This window comes from Octodon degus, unplaced genomic scaffold (genome assembly GCF_000260255.1).
Source record: "Octodon degus isolate 3935 unplaced genomic scaffold, OctDeg1.0 scaffold00296, whole genome shotgun sequence".
In the NCBI taxonomy this organism is placed as follows: domain Eukaryota; kingdom Metazoa; phylum Chordata; class Mammalia; order Rodentia; family Octodontidae; genus Octodon; species Octodon degus.
In genome coordinates this window covers 788,909-801,943 of record NW_004524872.1, presented here as the reverse complement: position 1 = coordinate 801,943, position 13,035 = coordinate 788,909, and the positions used below count along the sequence as shown (strand labels likewise).

General features: G+C 50.3%; 1 protein-coding gene across 3 annotated transcripts; it reads left to right on the top strand.

Annotated features, from left to right (window-relative positions):
- The first annotated feature begins 1,202 nt into the window (after window positions 1-1,202).
- Nelfcd (negative elongation factor complex member C/D) lies at window positions 1,203-13,015 on the top strand. Of its 3 annotated transcripts, none has more exons than XM_004647231.2 (15): window positions 1,203-1,342; window positions 4,886-5,001; window positions 5,212-5,321; window positions 6,389-6,498; window positions 7,670-7,777; window positions 8,364-8,516; window positions 8,686-8,816; window positions 9,528-9,693; window positions 10,088-10,222; window positions 10,628-10,767; window positions 11,268-11,382; window positions 11,680-11,775; window positions 11,850-11,990; window positions 12,316-12,445; window positions 12,536-13,015. In XM_004647231.2, exons 1-15 carry the CDS (start codon window positions 1,232-1,234, stop codon window positions 12,568-12,570), a joined length of 1,797 nt encoding a protein of 598 aa, XP_004647288.1. In that variant the 5' UTR covers window positions 1,203-1,231; the 3' UTR covers window positions 12,571-13,015. The 3 variants fall into 3 exon arrangements, with proteins under 3 accessions (XP_004647288.1, XP_004647289.1, XP_023563289.1); XM_004647232.3 differs by having other exon boundaries at window positions 1,240-1,342; window positions 4,883-5,001; XM_023707521.1 differs by lacking the exon at window positions 12,536-13,015 and having other exon boundaries at window positions 1,241-1,342; window positions 4,883-5,001; window positions 11,850-11,901; window positions 12,316-12,439.
- The last annotated feature ends 20 nt before the right edge of the window (window positions 13,016-13,035 follow it).

Below are 13,035 nucleotides of genomic sequence, written 5' to 3'. Positions count from 1 at the left end.
TTGGCAGAACCAGAAATTGAACTCAGGCCCTTGCACTTGCCAGGGAAGCGCTTATTCCACTGAGCCATCTCCCCGGCCCCAAAAAATTATAATAAAAAAATTATAATAAAAAAAAGAAATTCCATTCAACCTGGGGAGTCCTCTCCTACCTAATCTTCCTGAAAGAATTAAAGACATCACGTACCAGTGAGACGCGTGTACCCACGTTTATAGCATATCATTCGCATCAGCTAAATCCTGGAAGCGGCCTACATGTTCATCAACAGCTCTAGCATTTGTCGCCTCCTGTCGTTATGTCCTCGCCTTTTCAGCTCCCTGTAGGTTCCTCCAGAGTAAGGACCATGACCTATTAATTCACCATGGAGCTCCAGGAAGTAGCGGGGTGTCAGGCACTGAGGGGACACCCAGGGAACTCTGGTGGGGCTCGCTGAAAAGGAATGCGAGGAAGGAAGCGGGTGTTGCTGATACTCTGGGGTTCTCGCGCGCTCCTTCCTCGGGGACACAGCACTACCTTTCAAGCCATCCGCAGCTGATGGTGGTAAACTCTGCCCCAAATTCACCATCACCTGAGGCCCCTGCCTGGAGCCGCGCTTCACGCATACAAGCAGCCTCCGAGGCAGGAGGCACGCAAGCTCGGGCCCAGCCTGAGCAATTAGTGACTTAAAATGTTAAAGAAATAAAAAGGGCTGGAAACGTGCGAGAGCCTCCGGTTCTATCTCCAGCACCACCTCTACCCTCCTCAACAAAACTGAACAAACCGCACCACTCCGCTGCCCTCAGCGGGGACCTCAGACAGGTCCTTTTCCAGGGCCGAATCGTGACTTCTGCGGCCCCTTGGCCACTAAACCAGACGCGAGCCCTGCATTTTACCCTGCATTTAGTACTTTCTGCCAGCAAAAAAAGAACCTTAGAGCCACTTTCTTGGAGCCCAGACACTGTCCCTGATACACCTGTGCCCAACTCTCAGCTATCTGCAGTACCGGAAGCCGCAGCAAGGTAGGGCCAAGGGTGCTGGGCCAGCAGACGCCTTCCAGGCCGAGCCGAAGCCCCCGGGCCGCGTGCAGTCGGGGCTCCTCGGTCAATTGGGGGCGTTCCCTCGGCGCCCCTGCGGAGTCCAGGCAAGGAAGCCCCGTGGCCACGCCCCCGCCAAGCCCCGCCTTCTCTCCGACCCCGCCCTCTTCCCTTGCGTTGGGAGTGCGCGTGCGTCCTCCCGCCCAGCGGCAATACGCGCATGCGCAGCGAGAACTCGCGAAGCATGGCGGGCCCCGCGCCGGGTGCTATCATGGCTGAAGATTACTTTGGAAATACCGCCGAGTGGGGCGAGGAGGCTGACGGCGGCCAGGTGAGAGGCGCACCGGGCGCCCTCTGAGCGGACTCCTTTGTTGCCGCTGCCGGGCCGGCCCCGCCCTCGCCAGGCCCTGGAGGAGCCGGCTGGGGCGTGCGGGGCGCGTAATTCGGCCGCGGCCGCCGGCCTGCCCGGACCCGGCCTCCCCGCCCACCCCGCGCTGCCGCCGCCGCGGCGCCTCAGCCCCGCACGCGGGTTGTCCGCTCGTAGCCTGGAGACTGACGGCTCAGACGCGCACGAGCGAGGCTGCCCCGAGGCGGGTGGAGGACCCAGAGCCGCACGGTTGTGAACGGTGAAACTCCAGGCTGCAAGCAGCGTCCTGCGGGGTGGGGCGGGGGTTAACTTCTTACCCGTGTTCTGCTTGTGGGTACACCGAACTTCTCACCTGGGCTGGTTTCATCTGTCCTTGGGCTAGATGACAGAGAGGAGCTGGGAGCCTTGAGCATCCAGGTTTGGGACGGGAGCCCCGGGAAGCATTCTCTTCTCTGAACACGGATTGGGACGTCAGAGGAGACCCAGCCGGGGTGCCTAGTGGCCGTACAGCCGCCGGGCTCGTTGCTGGGAGAGTCTTCTAGAGTGTGGGGGGGGGGGGACGGACCCTGGGGGTGTGCCTTTATAACAAGAACTAAGATGTGGTTTTGAAGGAATAAAGGATTAAGTGTAATCCACTTCGTCAAGCAGAGTGGTGCTGAGAGGGCCCTGAAGAGGAGAGTTGTTTCTGAAGCTGGAGGAAGACCCGGGTGATGAGTTGCTTGGTGGGGCAGAGGTTGAGGGACCAGATTCCCAAGGGCCTCGCAGAGCTTGTTCACTGGTTGAATTTGAGCAGGGAATAGCATGAGTAGATTCTCATGTGGCCTCATCCCACTTCCTTGGGGACTTTTAGTGGAAGGGATGAAAAGCCTCATTTAGTTAATTGGAAGTCTGGGCTGGATGTTATCATGAATTTTCTCATTCTGAGCTCTGGGTTTTGAGTTGGATATACTCTTCTCATAATGGAATGAAGTGAGATGAAAAGACTTACATGACTTGCCCAGGGTCATGAAACTAATTAAGAAATGGAGATCCAAACGCATTCTTTGACTAGATGTTTCATATAGTTATTTCCTAAACTGCTGACTGCTAAGGAGGCCCAGGTGAACGAAATGAATCAGTGTGTCGGGGACTTTGAGCGCTCCAGGTGTGAAGTGTTAGGACTAGAGCGTACCCTAGGGCAGTCATTTTGTTACCTGCCCTCGTTTATGCACTTAAAGAGTAGCAGACCTGGGCCTGGACCTCACTGAAGACTGGTTGGGAAATCTCATGTCTGGAGAATGGTAATTGTGACTCAGTGGGTTTGGCCCACGGACCATATTGGGCTTATAGTGATGAAAAGGATGAGCCACGTGTTCATTTCATGTTCTTTCCGACTGTTACTGCTTGGAAGAGGGAACCTCCAGGGAGATGAGGGGAAGGTAGCATTAGCTGGAGCTGGAAAGATAGCTGATGACCCACATTGCATTCACCTGATGCCATTATACTTGATTTGGAGAGACAAGATGTGTAAGGAGGCACCATGTTGTTAGGTCCAGAAGGGCCGACACGTGATAGGCTAGTCTGGCTGTAGTTGCAAACAGGGAGAGGTAAGATGTGACCGTGGGCAGGTGAACACGTGGGAAGAGCAAGGCATTGCTACTCCTAAGGGAGACAGGAAACTAAGCACATGGTGGCTTATGAAGGTCACTGTAGCATCCCGTGTGAGAGACTGGTTGCAAGGAAGGACTGAGACTGTGGCGTAGGGGAATAATATTGGCATTATACACATTAACAGAACAAGGAAGAGGAAATTACGTATGGGAAGAAGGGCCACGTTGGGTTGATGTGTGGAAGACCAAGTTGGGTCTTTGCTTTGTAACTGGAGATAACAGTACAATGAAGGAGGGAGGGAGGGAGGCATCAGTACCCTAAATTGAGGATGACTCCAAAATGTGTGTATAATGGGTGGAAGGGTGCTTTACCAGAGCATGATTTGTGGGAAGATCTGTTGTCAGAGAAGGGTAAAATCAGTTTTGGACCTCGGGAGTGTGACATCCTAGTGAGGCATTGACTAGAAATGAGAATAGACTACTGCGTACGTGAGTCTGGAGTGCAGGAGAGAGCCACTAGAGGTGTGAGCAGGTAGCGGTACAGTGCAGGAGAGGATGTCATGGCATGAAATTGAAGCCAGGGTGGAAGCCCAGGCGGGCAGACGCATGCGAATGAGTCTCAGGATGAAGTCTGGCCTTCCCCAAGATTTCTCCTAAATGCAGTATCAGAAAAGACTTCTTCAGTCTCCAGGTTCTGTCTGCTTCGCAAACATGGCTTTCAGATTATTTCAGACCAGGGCTGGGCCAATTCCTGTAAAGGTCCAAGTGATACATATTCTAGGCTGTATAGGGCTCTGTTACGACTACTTTAGCTTTGCAGTGTTAAGAGAGTAAGCAGTCATAGACAATACATGGTACAATAGGTGTGACTATTTCGATAAAACTTTATTTACAAAAACAGGAAGAGGGTTGTATTTGACCATAGTTTATTGATCTGTAGCCTGGTTCTTTTTCTATTATGTTAATTGGTTACAGGGAAGTTGGTTTCTATTACATTGTGAACTTCTGTGGAAAAAGCCATCCGTGTATATCTTCTTAGCTTCCCTCAGTGACTGTATGGTCTCAGTATAGAGGAGGTATTCATCAAAGCGTCTGCTTTTAGTTACACTGACAGCATTAAAGCTGGCCAAACATCAGGGTCATTTAGCCAGCTGTTAGCACATGGGCATCAGGAGGTGAAGCAGCCTGTGTGACATTGCTGCAGTCCAGGCAGGCTTGTTGATGCAAAGCAAATTAGCAGTGTTTTTCTTTTTTCTTCCCCTCCCCCATATTTGGAGCATTTTATTTCAGCAGTGTTTATTTTCTAACCACAGATTGACAGCTCTGACTTTTAGGAATCACTTTGTTAGTCTTAGTTGAAAGGCATTAAATGGTAAATACGAAATAACAGTGAAAGCAGTAGTAGTAGTAGCCCATATCTGTAGAGCTTTCATTGAATGTATAATTTTTGGCGTTTCCAAACATTTGCGAATGGAATCCTCACAACAGCCAACAGGATACAGCCTCTCGGAGACTGGGTGCCTTGGGTACTGCAGTGAAGTTTACCAAGGTGGTCACGCAGCCCACTTGGTGTGAGCTTGGGACACTTGGTGTGTCCCATTCTCATAGCTATTTGCCCTTCCTGTAGCCCTTTTTCATAAGATTGTTATGGAAGTCAAATGAAACTAGTTACGCATGGCAGTATATGGCTGTAATCCCAGCACTTGGGAGGCTGAGACAGGAGGATCACTGGGAGTTCCCCACCAGCCTGGGCTGCATAGTGTGTTCAGGGGCAGCCTTGACTACACTGAGATGCTGTTTAAAAAAAAAAAAAGAAAATTGATAGGGAGAAAAAATTTCAAAATGGACAGCATGATACCAATTTAAGGAAAGGTTGCAGCATATTTATGTGGCCCTGGCTCCTGGCCTCTCCCAGCAGCAAGAAGATGATTCTGGAGAAGGGGAAGATGATGCAGAGGTTCAGCAGGAATGCCTGCATAAGTTTTCCACCCGGGACTATATCATGGAGCCCTCCATCTTCAACACTTTGAAGAGGTAGGTGAGGGTGGTGCTTGCACCCGGAGGGAGGCCATAGTTGAGGGTGAATTTTGTAGGACACAGAAGATAACCTTCCTAGAATGGAAGGATTCTAGGGTTTCCTCATTTAAAATCCCTTAACCCATTTACCTTCCTCCTTACCTCCCTATCCATCACAGCTTGCCCCCCCCCCCATCCAGGTGATAGCTGCTCTTCTTCTTTTCCCAGGTATTTTCAGGCAGGCGGGTCTCCGGAGAATGTCATCCAGCTCTTGTCCGAGAACTACACTGCCGTGGCCCAGACTGTGAACCTGCTGGCCGAGTGGCTCATTCAGACAGGTGCTGGGCGTGTTGTCCTGGCTCATCCCCCACCCCCTTAACAGAGCTTGGGACCATGCTAATGCGCTCCTGATTCTTAAGATCTGTAAAAGTAAGAGTTGAACTTCTTAGCAGTTTTATCTATTTGACTCTTACATTTGATTCAGTAATTGCCATTTACAGATAGCTGGCAACTGTGATTCTCACTGAGCTGCTTTCCCTGCCGTGTTGCAGCATTACAGAATTAGACAGTGTGTGTCGTTTTCAGGAGGCCTATTATAGCAAACAGTAAGTGATGGATAATCTAAGGCCAGTTGTGGCTATGGCTTTTAGCTAATATGATCAGAGTGGAGCCTTACAGTAAACCCACTGGACAGGGTACAGATGACATCACTGGAGGGAGGGCTGTCCGGAAACCAGTCAGTTGCTGTCACAGTGATTAGATCCGAGTCTCTTGTCTCCGTCTGCTCCCTTCTGTGGAGCAGGGCATGTTCTGCACCTTCCTACCTGTCTGGTTCTGTCCCTGTCCTTGGGGAGGGTTTGAAGATATTTCTGTCCTTTGCATGTAGGCACAGTAGACCATCCTGTGCTCCACTCTGTTCTTACCATTGAATGTTTTGGGTTTTTTTTTTTCCCCAGTACTGGGTTTAACCCAAGGCTTTCTTACTGAGGTATGTCCTAAACCCTTCTTTTTTTATTTGAGACAGGGTCTTGCTATATTATTCTAGTCTTGAACTCGCCTTGTAGCCCAGGCTGGCCTTCAACTCATGGTGATCCTCCAGCCTCAGCCTCCCAAGTGCTGTGACTGTAGATGTCATTTTTTATTTTGAGACATGGTCTCACTGAGTCGTTCCAGCTGGGCTCGAACTTGTGATCCTTTTGCCTCAGACTGGGATTGCAGGTGTGCACCGTTGTGCCCAGCTCAGAATAACTATTTTTAAGAGGGCTAGATTTAACTCTTTCCAAAGTGGCTAGAAGAGGTTCTATGCTATTTGGCTCCTCCTAGAGTGCCTTTAGCCATTCCCTTTTCCTGCAGGAATAGTAGCTTCCGAAGTGGCTACTGTCTTAGTGCTTTCATTTTCTTGCAGGTGTTGAGCCTGTGCAGGTTCAGGAAACTGTGGAAAATCACTTGAAGAGTTTATTGATCAAACATTTTGACCCTCGCAAAGCAGATTCTATCTTTACTGAAGAGGGAGAGGTGAGGAACATGGTTCTTTAGAGCGCAGCGCAGGGCTGTGTGCTAGCTCTGTGTGTGAGTGGCCATGTGCCATATTCTGGACTTCCGAGTCGGGCGCGGTGCTGCAGACAACCCCCTCCGCTGTGCAGTGAGGTGCTTGCATACAGAAGGCTCCCAGTGCTGGGCTCACATGAGTGCTGGGCTTGTCACCTAAGTCACTTGGACTCTAAGGTGCAGCTCTGGGGAGGAGAGACCCTGGCTGCTCTGAGAAGCAGACATTGAACCTGCACTAGAGGGCTGGGGAGCTAACTCAGCGGCATAAGCACTGCCTGGAAGCACAAGGTCCTGAGTTTGATCCCCAGTAACACAAAAACAAAACAAACCGAAGCTACACTAGACAGGAAAGAACAGAGCTGAGCCCGTGAGGAACAGTGGGAAGGTGCTGGAGAAGGCTGGGCAGCCAGGGTGCACATGTAACCCAAAAGGCCCACGAGGACGGGGTGGGTGGTAGGAAGAGAGACAGGCTACACACAGCGTCCAGGGCATTCCATAGGCCCAGCGAGCTGTCTGAGCCTAGTCGCTGTTACAGAAGCCTGTGTCTCCTAGGAGCGTGTGTCTGCCTTAGGAACCCTGCTGTGTTTGCAGTGGCTGGGAGCAGCCACAGGGAGCCTGGCCTTGGCGGAGACAGGATGGTAGGTTCAGAGTGCAGGACCCCATCCATCAGTCACCTGTAGGAGCACCAGAAGCAGTGGTGGGAACGTATGACGTGTGGCAGTGGGCTGTTATTGAAAACCTAAAGGTTTGCCACCGCTGGCCTAGAAACACATTTTCACGGCCATCTGTGCATTTTAAATTGCCTTTCTTCTATTGAAGGCATATAGCTGATTGATTATCAATTAATTGTGCGTGAGGCAGTGTCACTCATACAGGCCTCCATGCAACTCTGTGTCTCCCAGGAAGCACCCTTCCAGATCCTCTCCTTGAATTGGAGCTTTCAGAAGCTGGGGTTGGGGCCGGGGAATCTCCTGCTACTCAGCTGACTGCGGCTGTGACAGCTCTGGGGCTGCCTTCTCCATGCCTGATGCCCATGGGGGCTCTTCAAGCTGGGTTGCCCTGTGACTGTGTATACAGTGTAGGCTGCTCCCAGGCTGGCACCAGGCCTCTTACCTTGCTGTGGTGTGTTTGTTGGCAGACCCCAGCTTGGCTTGAACAAATGATTGCACATACCACGTGGAGAGATCTCTTTTACAAACTGGCTGAAGCTCATCCGGACTGTTTGATGCTTAACTTTACTGTTAAGGTAGGAAGAATCCTAGGGTCAGGGAAAGAAAAAAGAAATGAGTCTGAACATTTTTTGATTACTTGGTGGTCTGCTTCCTTTGACAAATCACGAATGCTTTTTGGTGAAGGTTTTCATCATTTCACTTCAGTAAGCCCAACACTGAGAAAAGAAAGCATAGAATTTGTGCATGTGTTCTTAGGTAAGCACTGAGACTGTTTGAAGGTTGAGTACTTTTTTTTTTTTCTTTGAGACAGGGCCTCACTTTCTGGTTGAGGCTGGAACGTGTGTACGCCTGGCTAATCTTGACCTCCCAGTGCTCCTTGCCTTGGACTCCCAAATGCTGGGATTACAGGCTTGCTCCACCACACCTGGCTTTGTTTTAGGGCTCGGCAGGGCCATATTCAGAATGTGCATGTGTTCTGAGGAGCCTATGAGCATGCTTGCTGCTCCTGCTTTCTCTGACACAGAGACCCTGCACAGGTGGTGGCGGGGGTCAGGGCCACAGTGCTGGCAGAACAGGAGGCACCACGCACGCTGCGCACCACCCTGCGCGGAAAGCCGGGCCACTGGGTCCTTACGCTCAGCTCTCATTTTTGTGTGGCAGCTGATTTCAGATGCAGGTTACCAAGGGGAGATCACTAGCGTGTCCACTGCCTGTCAGCAGCTGGAAGTGTTCTCTAGAGTGCTGCGAACCTCCCTAGCCACCATCCTGGATGGAGGAGAAGAAAATCTTGAAAAAAATCTTCCTGAGTTTGCCGTAAGTTCTTTGTGAGTCTTGGATTAAGAGGCTGGTTGGGGTTTTGGGTGTCAAGCCTGAAAAACTATGGCCTGTACCTGGCCCAGATGTAACTTCCCTACCTGAGAACTGCTCTCTGTGCTTGTTAGTGCCCTGAAACCCCAAGCCCTGTCTTGCTGTCCCCTTCCAGAAGATGGTGTGCCACGGGGAGCACACGTACCTGTTCGCCCAGGCTGTGATGTCCGTGCTGGCGCAGGAGGAGCAGGGCGGCTCCGCAGTACGCAGGGTGGCCCAGGAGGTGCAGCGCTTCGCCCAGGAGAAGTGAGGCCGTGCTCTGCTTCTTGCACTCCCCATGAGGCCCGGGCCAGTCCGAGCCAGGCTCCTAGCCCCTTCCAGTGTGGTGTCTGGGTCCCTTTGTGTCCTGCAGAACTGGAAGTCAGGGTGGTTTTAATTCACCCAGAGAACTTGCCTTTCAGGCTTGCTTAGATGCCTGTTTTGTAAGGTAGTTGATTATCCTTCAGTTCCCTGGTGTATAACTTAGGCTTTTATATGTTGGGATCATCAATAGCAAATAACAAGGGTTTTAAAATAGGAACTCATTGGTTTGATTGTGATATTGTAGTCTATCTTGTAGAGTAGTTATCTCTACTAACTTTATTTCTTTCTACTAATGTCTTATTTAAATATTTTAAAAGTGTATGACTTCTGAGTTGGGGAGCTAGCTCAGCAGCATAAGCACCTGTCTGGCAAGCACCAGGTCCCTAGTTTGATCCCTAGTACTGCCCCCCCCCCAAGAAGAACTGTAAAAATCTATATGATCTCCTCTCTCAAATATATAAGCTGTATTGGAATAATGTTTTCTAGTTTACTCTAAATGTTGTTTTCATGGGTCATTTAGTCAGTAAACCATTAAGGACAGAAATATGACAGATCTCAACAGTATAGTGCATTAAATAGTAGGAAGCAAAAAGAGAAAAACCAAAAGGTATAAACTGGCTTGCTAGTGACAGGCTGTGTGGTTTTTCCATCAAGAGGCCATGACGCGAGTCAGATCACGTTGGCTTTGGGCACAGCTGCCTCCTACCCCCGTGCCTGCCAGGCCCTTGGGGCTATGCTGTCCAAAGGAGCCCTGAACCCTGCAGACATCACAGTCCTGTTCAAGATGTTCACAAGCATGGACCCCCCGCCCGTTGAACTCGTAAGTTACCCCTTATTTTATTTTTATTTTTATTTTTTATTTATTTATTTTTTTTGCAGAACCGGGGATTGAACTCAGGCCCTTGTGCTTGCCAGGGAAGCGCTTACTCCACTGAGCCATCTCCCCAGCCCTATACCCCTTATTTTAATAAGATGGGGTACCTTCAGTGCTGATTGGCAGGGTGGCTTTGGAAAGTCTTTACAATTCCTCTAATCCTCAAGGCAGTGAATGCAAATCCCAGTTCAAATGGAAACGTGTCTGTCACTTTCCGTCCTCCCCATCACGTGTCAGCCTCCGTGCGTGGGGGAGCTTCTGCTTCCCAGAGTCCTGCGGGGTGAATGTGAGCATGCATGCCCACCCTCCTGCCAGCCCCCTTCTGGCGTGTGCCTTTCAGATCCGGGTGCCGGCCTTCCTGGACCTGTTCATGCAGTCACTCTTCAAGCCGGGTGCCCGGATCAACCAGGACCACAAGCACAAGTACATCCACATCTTAGCCTATGCAGCAAGTGTGGTTGAGACCTGGAAGAAGGTACTGTCAGCTCTTGCGGGCTTCGAGGAGCCCAGTGTCCTCTGCTGTGGTAGTGGGAATCTGGGCTGCAAGAACTGTTGAGCCTGCCTAGAGTTAAAGTTTTTGTTCTCTTCTGTTTGTGCATAAGACAGCAAAAGGGCTACACATCGTGAGAAACTACATAGCTTTTTGATACTTCTGCAAACTATAATGTGAAATGTGACTAAAGAAGTGACATTGACTGCCTAAGCCAGAGACAAACGGGTTTCAGTTTCCTTACCCTCGGTGACCTTGTAGTCTGACGGTTAATTTGACTTCTGCTCCAGCGAAAGGGAAGCGGACTGCAGAGGGAGCGGCTAATGCCAGGATGCCCAGCAGCATGGCTGCGGTGCAGCAGGCTTCATCACCTTGTGCATGTGTTTGCAGAACAAGCGGGTGAGCATCAATAAAGATGAGCTGAAGTCAACCTCGAAGGCTGTAGAGACGGTTCACAATCTGTGTTGCAATGAGAACAAGGGTGCCTCAGAACTTGTGGCGGAACTGAGCACACTGTATCAGTGTATTAGGTGAGTGGTGGGGTCGGTTCCCAAACTCAGTCCTTGGGAGGGAGGGGGACTCAGGTTTTCATATTAAAAGTTCACAAAGCTTCTGAGATACTAACACCTTGCATTTACTTTTTTTAAATACACGTAGAAGACTTTTATTAAACAGGTTCAGCTGCATAATTTTCAGGTGTTCACTAGGCAGAAATCAGTTCAGTAAATCTTTACAGATTAGATTTAGTAAAAAGAAAACCACCCAGAATTACAAAACTTGTTTTTAAGAAAGGGTTCATTTAGGGTGTTTTATTTTATGTATTTAGTACAGGGCCTCACTACACAGATCGGACTCCTAGTGAACCCCCTGTTTTCAGCCTCCCCAGTGCTGGGATTACAGGCGTGTGCTGCCACACCTCAGCACGCCTGGGGGTGGGGCCGGTGCAGCTTGTGGTGCCAGGGATCAAACCTCGGTCCCTGTGCTTGCCTAAGCAGGCACTAAAGGAATCGTTCTACCTGATTGCCTGTAGGTTTCCAGTGGTAGCCATGGGTGTGCTGAAATGGGTGGATTGGACTGTGTCAGAACCAAGGTACTTCCAGCTGCAGACTGACCATACTCCAGTGCACCTGGCATTGCTGGACGAGGTAGGGGGCCAGAAGGGCCACCTGGGTTGTACACAGTAGGTCTGTCTTGTACTATGCATGTTCGTATTTCCTGTGCATCTTCATGATGAGTTCAGTAGATACTCTTTCCAAAACTACTTATCTCTATGTTAAATGAGGATTTTTACTGATCATGTAGATTTCTTGGTATGTACTAAATGTTAGGGAAAAGATGAGCATGCTCCAGCATTCACCCTCAGCAGTCCCCTGGCTCTGGTAGCTGTGACAGTGAGCATGGTAGCTGCGTTGTGAGGGAGCTACCCTTTGGCCTATTTGCAGATCAGCACCTGCCACCAGCTCCTGCACCCCCAGGTTCTGCAGCTGCTCGTTAAGCTCTTTGAGACTGAGCACTCCCAGCTGGATGTAATGGAGCAGGTGAGCAGCACCCCAGGGCCTGCTGGGCTTGTGGGAGCACCCAGTTCTGACCAACTGCCCCTGCTCTTCTGCAGCTTGAGTTGAAGAAGACCCTGCTGGACAGGATGGTTCACCTGCTGAGTCGAGGTTATGTACTTCCTGTTGTCAGTTACATCCGAAAGTGTCTGGAGAAGCTGGACACTGACATTTCACTCATTCGCTATTTTGTCACTGAGGTCAGCAATGCACCGTTGCTTTCGTGTTTCATGCTCTTTACACTAGCAGTGCCCTTTGTGACTTAATTTAGTTCATTTTGTGCCTGAGAACTGTGCTTTTGATAAATCATGGAGATGCCGATGACAGCAATTTTGCTGAGTGCCTCCTACCTACAGAAATTGTTGTTTGCGCTCCCCACAAGAGCACCCTGGTGCCTTAGTGTTGGAGACTGGTGTCACCAAGGAAGCCGGAGGGTGGGGGGCTTCCCCCCAGACTGACCGTCTTTTCACCCGTGGTGTGGTCCACCCTGGCTGCAGGCAGAGTGACCCCGCTTTTCCCTCCTAGGTGCTGGATGTGATTGCTCCTCCGTACACCTCTGACTTTGTGCAGCTCCTCCTCCCCATCTTGGAAAACGACAGCATTGCAGGCACCATCAAAACAGAGGGCGAGCATGACCCTGTGACAGAATTTATTGGTAAGGCCCGCGCGAGTGTCCCTTGGCTGCAGCGCCGCATGCCACCTTTCTCTCCTGTGTCTAGCACTGTGACTGTGTCTCTTGCTACAGCTCACTGCAAGTCTAACTTCATCATGGTGAACTGAGGCAGAACTTTCTGGAGCCTGGCTGGAGGGCCCTTCCCAGAAGCTGCCGCTTGAAGAGGCTCAGTCAGCATCTTGGACATGGAGTCTGCTGGGAGAGGGTGGATACTTTCTACGTGGGAAATGTTAGCAGTGTGAGTGAGAACCTGTTGTTGAGCTTGAGCCCTGCTCTTTGTTGTCAACCCAGTACACTGCTCCTAAGTCCTGTGTGCAGTGTTCAGCTCCCTCAGTACAGGAACTAGGTTCATATTACCTCTTGGGATGAGTCCAGTGTCAGGCAGGGATGGTAGGAATTCAGAGTGACACTTGGTGAACTATTTTCAAGGTTGACTTAAGTTTCCTAAGAACCAAATTTGGTTGGTTGATTTTTGGGGGTTGGGTGTGGGTGTGTTATTGTTCAAATTTGTTACCATAAAATAAAATTTAAAAAAATAAAATTTTTACAAAGCCTTTCTGCTGGGTTGGGAG

Excerpts from the sequence above, each read along its gene's own strand:
- Nelfcd (XM_004647231.2), top strand. The coding sequence starts at position 1,232 with ATGCGCAGCGAGAACTCGCGAAGCATGGCGGGCCCCGCGCCGGGTGCT. Across the intron at positions 5,322-6,388 it reads CGAGTGGCTCATTCAGACAG|GTGTTGAGCCTGTGCAGGTT; the intron begins GTGCTGGGCGTG and ends ATTTTCTTGCAG. Across the intron at positions 11,776-11,849 it reads AGCTGGATGTAATGGAGCAG|CTTGAGTTGAAGAAGACCCT; the intron begins GTGAGCAGCACC and ends GCTCTTCTGCAG.